This window comes from Sinocyclocheilus anshuiensis, unplaced genomic scaffold, assembly GCF_001515605.1.
Source record: "Sinocyclocheilus anshuiensis isolate Anshui unplaced genomic scaffold, SAMN03320099.WGS_v1.1 scaffold1132, whole genome shotgun sequence".
Lineage (NCBI taxonomy): Eukaryota > Metazoa > Chordata > Actinopteri > Cypriniformes > Cyprinidae > Sinocyclocheilus > Sinocyclocheilus anshuiensis.
Window position 1 is genome coordinate 489,761 of NW_015552678.1, and position 10,539 is coordinate 500,299.

Genomic DNA, 10,539 nt, shown 5'->3' on the forward strand with positions numbered 1-10,539 from the left:
GTTCTTAATACTGTTCCTCACGTCCCCCTGCTCTGCATCTCTCTCGCTCTCATTCAGCTCAGCTCCAGCAATGAACTGTTACAATTATACACTTATTTTCACATAGCTATGAGAAGCCTTAAACATGGGCGTGCGTGCAGTTGCCGTACTGTATTAAAGCTTTAATCAGGATAAAACCGTATATTAAAAGCTAACATAAGCAGTAGCATTTACAAATACCAGCGTATCTAAAAGTATGAGACAACAACAAACAAAAAACATAGGCCTACCATTAAAAGCCGTGCTTGCACAGGTTCTGCATGATCCTCTTCAATAATATCCTCTGCTTCTCAATCGGGCTCAAACTGATAAGCGATATTAACGACGCCTTTGTGTACAATACAACCGGAGCACATGCCGCTGAGGAGAGGGGCGGGACGATTAGACGCAACACACTGGGCTAGCTAACCAATCAGAGCCCATCTCCTATTTCTGAGGGAGGGGCTTCATAAAAGCAGGAAATTGATCAGAGCGTTTCTCAGAGAAGGAACAGAGCGGTGTGGAATAAAGGTAAATTATGTGAAAAAATAATGCGTTTTTAAAAAAATGAAGCATTAACATGTTAGACTGCACCCCATAAACACAATCATGCCTAGTAAAAAAACCGCTGAACCACCCCTTTAAGATATTTTTGATGAAATCCGAGAGCTCTCAGACCCTGCATAAACAGCAACACAACTGAAATGTTCCCAAGTCCAGAAACATAGCAAGGACATCGGTAAAATAGTCCATGTGACATCAGGGGTTCAACCGTAATTTTACGAAGCTACGAGAATATTTTTGTGCGCAAAGAAAACGAAAATAATGACTTTATTCAACAATTCTTCTCCTCCTAATCACATCTGCTGTGGCGCACCGCCATTGTGGAAAGAGTATCACGACGCATGCGCTTCTGCTTCATGTAAACGACGCATGTGCATGTTAACGTCTGCTTCATGTAAACGACGCATGTGCATGTTAACGTAAGCAGCAGCGCCATGCGCATGCGTTGTTTACATTAAGTGGAAGTGCATGCATCATGATACTCTTTCCACAATGGTGGTGCGCTGCTGTCTATGCAGGGTCAGAGAGCTCTCAGATTTCATCAAAAATATCTTAATTTGTGTTCCGAAGATGAACGAAGGTCTTACAGGTTTGGAGTCAGTTTTTACAGAGATGTTTGGCAGAATGTGCACATAGCTCTTTTACATACAATTAACATGGCCAAAAATGACCATTATTAATAACAAAGTGATTAATTATTAACACTCCATACTAACTACCAATATTTGTGAATTTTATTATTTGAATACTCTAAGTTGGCACTTCTAACTGGTTACAAAAAAAACAAGAATATTTACCATTATTAAAGGGATAGTTTACCCACGAAAACTCAGTCATTAATTACTCACCCTCATGTCGTTTCAAACCTGCAAGACCTTTGTTCATCTTCTTTATCACCTTTGTTCAACACAAATTCGTGCTACCCGTGAACACGCGGCGGAGACTGAATTGTTCCAATTATTTTTGTTTTCTTTGTGCACAAAAAGTATTCTTGTAGCTGCATAAAATGACGATTGAACCACTGATGTTACATGGAATATTTTAACGATGTTCTTACTACCTTTCTGGGCCTTGAACGTGCCAGTTGCGTTGCGGTCTATGCAGGGACAGAAAGCTCTCAGATTTCATCAAAAATATCTTAAATTGTGTTCCGAAGATGAACGAAGGTCTTACGGGTTTGGAACGACATGAGGGTGAGTAATTAATGACAGAATTTTCATTTTTGGGTCAACTATCCCTAATTCACTTGTAAATAGTTACAAGAAACACAAGAATCAATAGTGTTTACCATTACTAATAACAAACCTGGCGCCTAATTATTAATACTCCATACTAATAATTAATATCTAATTTGTGCAATTTTAATATTTGCATATTCAAATGTGGCACTTGTAACCAGTTACGAAAAACAAGAGATAGTGTTTAACATTACTAATAACAAACCTACAGTGATTATTTATTAGTCATACTCCAAAATTAGTCATTAATATTTAATTTGTGCAGCTTTAATATTTGCAAATCAAGTGTGAAACATCCTGCTATTTGATAAACTCTGTTTATGTTTCATGGAACAGAGAAAATTATACAGGATTTAAAAGACATTTAAATTTTTGGATGAACTTTGTGATCAGTAATTATACAGTGTAAATTTGATGCACATTTTTCCGAGTATGTCTCATGTTGCAGAAACGTGTTTTCATCTGCATCCTCCCGTGATGAATGTTGATGTTGTACCTGTTCTGGTGGTGTGTGTGATAACAGCACAAAGCCGCACACGCGGTTTCACAGACAGCGCCGCTGAGAGCTCACAGAGCGGCTTAGCACTCCTTTAAGGACCAAAAATAAGCTCTTAATATACTGAACAAAAATCTGAAGCTCAGATAAAGGCTCGGAGCAAAAAACACACTTCGCCGAGAAGCAAATCGATGCACCAGAAGCATGTTTAAGCCCTGCAGATGTGCACAAACAGAGAACAACTCTGTCAACTAAAGTCTGACTTTACTTTTCAGATTCTGCACACTTGTGCTTCGTACATAGAGAGACATTTCTTGAAATCGGTGCATATTATAAATGTGTCCTCTGCACACGGCGCCGTTAGAGAGGGCAAAAAGATGAGCCTAGATTGAGCGGTGTTGCTGTTGTCATGGTTACCGCTGGTGGCGTTTGGCTTTTTATCATTAGATGGGCTGCGCAGGGCAGAGAGTGACTGAAGGGCTCAGGCTTCCAGATGGCCTAAGGGTTTAATGCGGAGCACAAAATGAAATCTGTGGGAGTTAGCAACACTCTCTCTGCAGAGTTTGCTGCCTCATTAACCCTTCATGCATGCATCTACCATATATGCTAAGATACAAACAGCTAGTATACTGGTTAAAGGAACAGTACACCCAAAATGAAAATGGTCAACCTCATGTCAGGCCAAATCTTTATGCTGTTATTACTGAAAAAAAAATTACAGTTTTAATAAATGACCATTTTTATTTTTTGTGAACTATTCCTTTAAAGTGACAATTACAGAGGTGAATTTATATTATATTATATTATATTATATTATATTCTATTATAAAAAATGCTGTGATAAAGGACAATATACTGCTTTATATTGGTGCATTTGTATTATATTTTATGTAATATTTTTAATTTATAATGTGAAAAGGTAGTGTGTATACTAACTTTACAACGCTATTTAACTTATATTATGTTGTTATATTATACACTATGCTTTATAAATTAGTTAATTTCTGTTATAATATTAGTTAATATTATTTTGTTTATAATAAAATACTATGAAATATAATGCTTTTGACAGTTTTTTGAGGTATATATTACATATCATATACAGATATCACGTGATACTATATGTCACTTATTATCTATATGTATACACAAACAGCCCCCAGGAATAAACTCAGATATTGACATATCTTCCTCTGAAGTGGCGTTTGATCTTCAATGGGAATGAAAATAACCTTGATGTCATCTAGAAAGAAGGAAAACAGGGATCCGAAATCCCTGAGGGATACAGAGAAACCTTTTTTGAAGGGTTTGCTCTTCTTTTGGACTGAGATCCTTGTCAAAGCTGGTTAAATCTACAGAACCTGATGGACACATGTTGTTATGAAACAGTTGGTGTCTCGATCAGAAACATGCAGTGGATATATTCTACATATCGCTTAGAATCAGGCAGGTAGCTAAAAATTATTCCGTGTTTATTTTTGCATGTCTCACTTCATAGCAAATGCCAAGCACAGGCAACAGACAGTGCAAAAATAAACCGTATTCTTCAAAAATAATTAGGCATTGTGGCACGATGAGACAAATCCAAAATCCAATGGAAGCATGAAGCTAACAGCACTAAGCTAACAACATGTGACATTTTCCGAAAAACACAAAACCAGGTATGTTTAAAAATACTGAGGATATATTTTGTAGTAGTATTTTTGTACAGTGTTGTCTATTTATCTACTTCTCTTCTTGCTCCTCGCCAGATGTTTTTGAAGCAGGTTTCAGCTCAGTATGAGTATGTTAGAAGAGTCCTGGCCTATCAGCAGCATGCACCTTGAGGGGCCGCCAACCTGAGGCTAAATACAATTACCACTTCACTCAAGTGGCCCTTGAGGGGAATATGCACCAACTGAAGAGAAGGGGACCTCTAAAGAAACAGGTAAGTTTTAAAAATTTCATAAAATGAATCTACGCCAAGGGCCTTGATAAAACGGAATGAAGCCTTTCAAATAAACTAACAAGGCAATCTATAATACAAATAGCTAATTATCATACGGTCTCTGCACATGCTCTTTTAAATTGTCAAAATTTATTCAGCCCCATATGATAACACGAAAGGAGAAGATTTAAATGTGTTTAAATAAGGAGAAAATTTAGATTATGCTTAATCAACCTATTTCACATTACAGCGAACAATGACTGATGCTTTACTACAAAAAAAGTTATAATTTTAATGGTAAAAGACTATCAAATTTATATAGTACAAACCTGTTCTCTTACTTTATATGGTGAAAACTGTAATAAATCCAATGTGAGATTTCATGTAATTTAACATTAAAAATGCTCGCAGTTTTTGACCAGTAATTTCACAGATTTTTTTTTTTACAGTATTCAAAAAGGCATCACAAGGCAACATTAAAGCAGCAGCAATTAGTATTTATAGTATATGTGTGAGAAGCAAAGAAATTTCACAGACAATCATCTCCTGATCCAGATCACCGAGTTAGTGAATCAGTGAACTCAGCAATTGAACAGAATCTCAGATTTGTGGACGAATCATTTTGTGAACCAGAACAGTTTATCCATTGAAAAGATTCAAATTAAAAGAACAAACTGTTCACAAGTCAGACACTGATGCTGTTTTTATACTTTTAAACTCTCAGATAAAAAAAAGGTACAAAAGTTGTCACTGGGACGGTAACTTTTCAAAAGGTACACTTTTGTTTCTTATAGGTATTCATATGTACACTTTAGTAACTAATAATGTACTTTTAAGGTAACATTAAGTACTTTTTAGGTACTTCCCCAGAGACAAGTTTTGTACATTTACTCCAAGACTGTATAATCTTTTTGGTGCCTTTGTGCTCTTTTTTTAACCTTTAAATCTAAAATGAAAGCTAACTGTAATTGCATAAAAAAATAATATATCATGTATCCATAAAGATAGAATGAATCATTTTGAAATGAATTAAATAATTCTTTAAATACATTTCTATTTATAATGACCTTTCTGTGTCCTATGCAGCTGCAATGCGATTAAGACGTGATAGGGGGCAAAACTAAGAATTTACAGAATAATAAGGAAATCTTTACATAAAGAAACACAAATATTCTACTAGGAGGTTATTTGATTGAAACAGGATTGAAAAATCAACACTACGATCTAATGACTTCACATTTTGCAATATCCCTGATCTCGCTCACAATGCCCCAGCTGTCACATTGGTAATTTATGTGCAACAAACCAAAAGAATAATCAGCGGTTTGAAATTGGACAGAGGGAGGAGGAGAGATAATACCTTTGAGGACGAATTGCATCAATAACCAATTAGCCTCATCCTAGAAATCCCATTTCATGCAACCTGTCGTTTCAACAAAATTTGAAAAAAAAAAACCCCCCAGATTGGTTCCTTTATAACCGATGCGACTAGCAAATATGGCCTTGTTTGAACTGTTACTTTCCGTGGTTCCGAACCAACTGCCCTTGCATCCCACAATGTTCTGGGCCTCACTGTACCTGCGATAACAGGATAACTGGAATATGCCACGGATCTGCCATGCAGGATTCTGTCGCCTGGCAACCGACTGGCCGAATCGATTTCGCCTGCTTTATTATTGTTTTTTTGACAATCGGCATTTCCTTTGGTTAATGCTAATGATAATTTCTTTTTAATTCATTAGGAAAATAGCAGCTTTATGGATGCACAGCTATCAGATATCCTGTTAATCAGGACGCTGTGACGTGCTGTCTGTTTCATAACGAGAGGAAATAAGGTGGCACTTTCCTCCAGTGGCATCAGTATTTCCAGCGCCTGGCTCTGACAGGCAACAGGAACGCTTCTCTCGAAACACTGAGCCATTGGCAAGCCTCATCAGCCAGCCAATTGAGAGGAAATAATTCAACATGGCTGCTGCTTTTGGCAGATTATAACTGGATGAGCATAAAACACTGTCTCCCTTCCACGCAGCTAAATATGGCCTCAGCTATTTTAGAGTGAAAAATCAGATGGCAGAAAGTCAAAGAAATGCTGAAGCTTTAAAATATAACGTACTCCGCAGCCAGATAATATATGCAAACTCGACAGGTGAAGGGCAGAAGGAAATTACAGTCTCTTTGAAGTAAAACATGGGACAGAGCTTACGCTGGTTCCAATCAAGCAGAAGAGACCATAATAAGCTGATCAAGCACTGTAAGGACGATTCACATCATCATCTTCACATAACAGGATGGTTCTGTCTGGGAAAAGAGATGTACTTGCATATCCACAAAACTGGGTCACAAGCACTATGCTCTCAAAAAGCATTTGCACAAAATCTCCACTATATGCATTTGGTCTAAAGTTTTAACTAGGCCTGTAAATCAATTAGATTTATAACTTAATTAATTATACGATCTATTGATTAACTAACTCCATAGTAACTAAATGCAATTAACTAGCTGAACTACATGCATTCATTAATTGCAGCTTGCTCCAACTGTATCTTATTATATTACATTGTATTATATAATAATGTTAATAATAAAGATATTACTAATACCCACAATATAAAAAATATGTAGTATATAATAATGTTAATAATAAAGATATTACTAATACGCACAATATTAAAAATATAAACATCATAACAGGAATCTAATATATTAATTAGACCATTGTTTTAATAATTAATTGAAAATTAACATTAAATTGACAGCCCTAGAACAAATAATTGTCATTTTTGGTCTGAATTTGCAGTTAATGGTGTGAACAAAATGCAATCAATGCAATGTAATTGACATATGTCTGCACATTTATAAAAGATCCTACACATCTTACATTTATAAAAGTATTGCTCAAACATGGGTATAGGAAATACCCTGAATTTTGTGATTTTTGATTATTGGAATCAGAAAATTATGTGCGTCATCCCTCTGCTGTTTGCTCCCATTCCTGTTTTGTTCTTGAATATTAAAATCAATGATTCACAAACTGCACTACAGTTCAAATGTTAGCATAATATTTTTTTATGTTTTTGAAAGAAGTCTCTTATGTTCACCAAGGCTGCATTTATTCGATCAAAATACTGTAAAAACAGTAAGAGTTGTAAAGAAAACATTACAATTTCAAATGACTGTTTTCTATTTTAATTTATTCTAAAATGCAATTTATTCCTGTGATGGCAAAGCTGAATTACTGCAGTCTTCAGTGTCACATGATCCTTCAGAAATCATTCTAATATGCTGATTTGCTGCTCAAAAAACATTTCTTATTATCAAAGTTGTGCCGCTTAATATTTTCCTGGAAACCATGAATATTAAAGAGCACAGCATGTATCTGAAATAGAATAAATGCCTTTACTGTAACATTTGACCAATTTAATGCATCCTTACTGAATAAAAGTCATTCTGCCCCCAAACTGAATGGTAGTGTATAAGCACAATGGATAAGTATAGAATCCTGGACTTAATCTTTTAAAACATTTGAGACAGACACCTGTAGTAAACCAGATGACTGTTTTCTTTTCTCATCCCCAGACAACAGTGATGGCAGCGCGTGGCATGAGTCAATCTTTATTCTGAGTCCCTGCTGCGAAAGCTGAAGGGTTGCTGCCACAAACAACATCTTAACCAGTCAAACAGAGGCAGAATGCAAGATACACACTGTTGCTCACCACTCAGCCGACTGATTCATTCTCCTAGCAAGACAGCTTTCATCACCAGATGCGCAAACACTGAAAAAGGCCTTTAACCATTACTGTGCATTCAGTGAACTGATAAGCTTATCTTCAGTGGGACTGCAATAACTGTATTGTCAGATGATACTGGCCACTAATAACTGCTCATATTGCTGCATTGCCACAATAAAGATTGAAAAGCAGAAATATAAAAGCTCTAATGTGCTGATAGCATCCGACACGATTGCTGCAAAAGACAATTAAAACAATATGAGTGAGAAAAGTCTTCCTTCCTGATGCCACTACTAGTAATAGATTGATTGGTAGACAGATTGTGAAGGGTGAAGACTAGTTACAGAAATATCTACTCAAAGGTTTTGAATTCAGTTATTGTTTCACATTGTAAACCATTTCCAACCAGGGCTGCAAGAGAAAGAACGGGTCGCTGGAACCATATTAATTAATGGAGACTTATTAAAAAATAAGTCTTTTGTTTGCAGCTGCGTGTTTTGAACAAAGGCTTAGATAAAAGCATATTTGATATGCAGACAAGTGTTTGAAAAGCGCTCTCGGTAGAAAGGAAATGAAAAAGGAGTGAATGGGGGGAAAAAACTTCAAAGATCTAGATGAAACCGACAATTTATTTTGTTTATGTGAAAAACAATGATGAAATGAAACGCAGGCGGAGAGATATATGTTCCGGGCAACTGAATTCATAGGATGGATAATATGATATATGTACAAGCTTTTAAACTTGTAATAATGCACTAAACAGAATCTAAAAGAAGCACGTGTTATGTAGTCATGTGGTATCCACCTACCTCCACAATTGTGATCTTGGCTGCCTTGCACATGGGCTGGTTGAAGTTTCGTGCTGTTTTCCTGATAAAAAAAAAAAAGTACATGCTCAGTATTAAAGTCTGTAAAACCAACTTCAAACATCCAGAGCTGAGGTGAAATGTTATGTATGAAAGACTGGAATGTTCTTTCCTCTATTTACAAGGCACTGATGATGAAATATAGTGAAATAGGCCAGAATGACAAGCTATAAAAATCAGTTTGACTATTGTCCAAAACAACTATTATCAAGTCATCATCCATAGTGGTGCCCTCATGCTAAAAAACTTTAACCAAAGCAGAACAAGCGTACATTCATTTTTAATGGAAAAGGAAACAGTGCACCCTTGTGGTAAAACAAAATGCTTTACAAAATTATGTAACATTGGAAATGTTAATGTTTTCAAATGCAATATAACACGATTTTACCACACACAGCAACTTTTATAACACTAATTATATAATTTTAACATGTCTTTTGTTATTTTTTTTTATTTTAACATTTTATAACATTTGTTGCATTTTATACACGCACTGCCATTCAAAGGTTTGGGGTCAGTAAGATTTTTTTAAAGAAATAAATACATACTTTTTAAAAAATACAGAATCTTGCAAAAATTAATTCAACTGATCAAATGTGACAGTAAACGCTTTAACATTGTTAAAAAATTCCAAATAACTGCTGTTCATTTTAACTTTCTACTCATTAATGAAGAATCATGGAATCATCATTGATCAAACAAATACAGCTCTGTTAAGCAGACGTCCTCTGAATAGTACTGCATTTAAAAAGAATATTTAAAAAAATGGCACTATTGTATATTTTCTTATGTATTTTAGTCCTATTTTTAGAACATTACTCTCTTTGGGTTGTATAATGAATAAAATGACTGGGTTTGAAATGACAGTCATTTTAATAGTTTGCCTTGTCTACTGTGTTTAAAGTTTAATCTAAAATAAGGTACTGTTTATGTCTCCTTTTTACAAAAGTGTCTCATGTGGCCTTCCCTTCAGTGAAACAGTCTGTGGGATTGTGCTAAATGAAAACAGAAAGGTGAGAGAAAATTACTATTTTCAGGTTTGGGCAAAACACCAACCACACCAGTGAACATGTGACACTGTACAGTTAAAGGGATAGTTCACCCCAAAATGAAAATTTTATGTTAATCTGCTTACCCCCAGGGCATCCAAGATGTAGGTGACTTTTTCTTCAGTAGAACACAAACGAAGATTTTTAACTCAAACCGTTGACCGTCAGTCATATAATGTCATATAATGCATGTCACACCTCTGTTCGTCAGTTTGCACTGGCTACCAGTAGCTGCTCGCATTAAATTCAAGGCATTAATGTTTGCCTACAAAACCACCACTGGCTCTGCACCCATTTACCTAAATTCATTACTTCAGAGTTATGTGTCCTCTAGAAGCTTGCGTTCTGCAAGTGAACGGCGTATTATTGTGCCATCTCAAAGAGGCACAAAATCACTTTCACAGACTTTTTCATTAACTGCTCCCTCCTGGTGGAATGACCTGCCCAAATCAATCCGAGCAGCTGAGTCCTTAACCATCTTCAAGAAACGACTAAAAACACATCTGTTCCACCTTTATTTGACCCTCTAACTCTAACACTTTCTATTCTATTTTAATTCTAATCTTTTTTATTTTTATTTAAAAAAACAACAAAAAACAAACAAACACTAGCTTTCTATTTTTTCTATTCTATCTACTTGTTTTTCTGTGTGT

At 35.6% G+C, this 10,539-nt stretch overlaps 1 protein-coding gene across 2 annotated transcripts in view; it reads right to left on the reverse strand.

Annotated features, from left to right (window-relative positions):
- Positions 1 to 10,539, reverse strand: part of LOC107667551 (succinyl-CoA:3-ketoacid coenzyme A transferase 1, mitochondrial-like) — a 51,482-nt gene that overhangs the window by 30,875 nt on the left and 10,068 nt on the right. For both annotated transcript variants that reach the window (XM_016459234.1, XM_016459235.1), the window contains exon 7: positions 8,781 to 8,841. In XM_016459234.1, the coding sequence (XP_016314720.1) occupies positions 8,781 to 8,841 (61 nt within the window). The remainder of the gene's footprint in view (positions 1 to 8,780; positions 8,842 to 10,539) is intronic.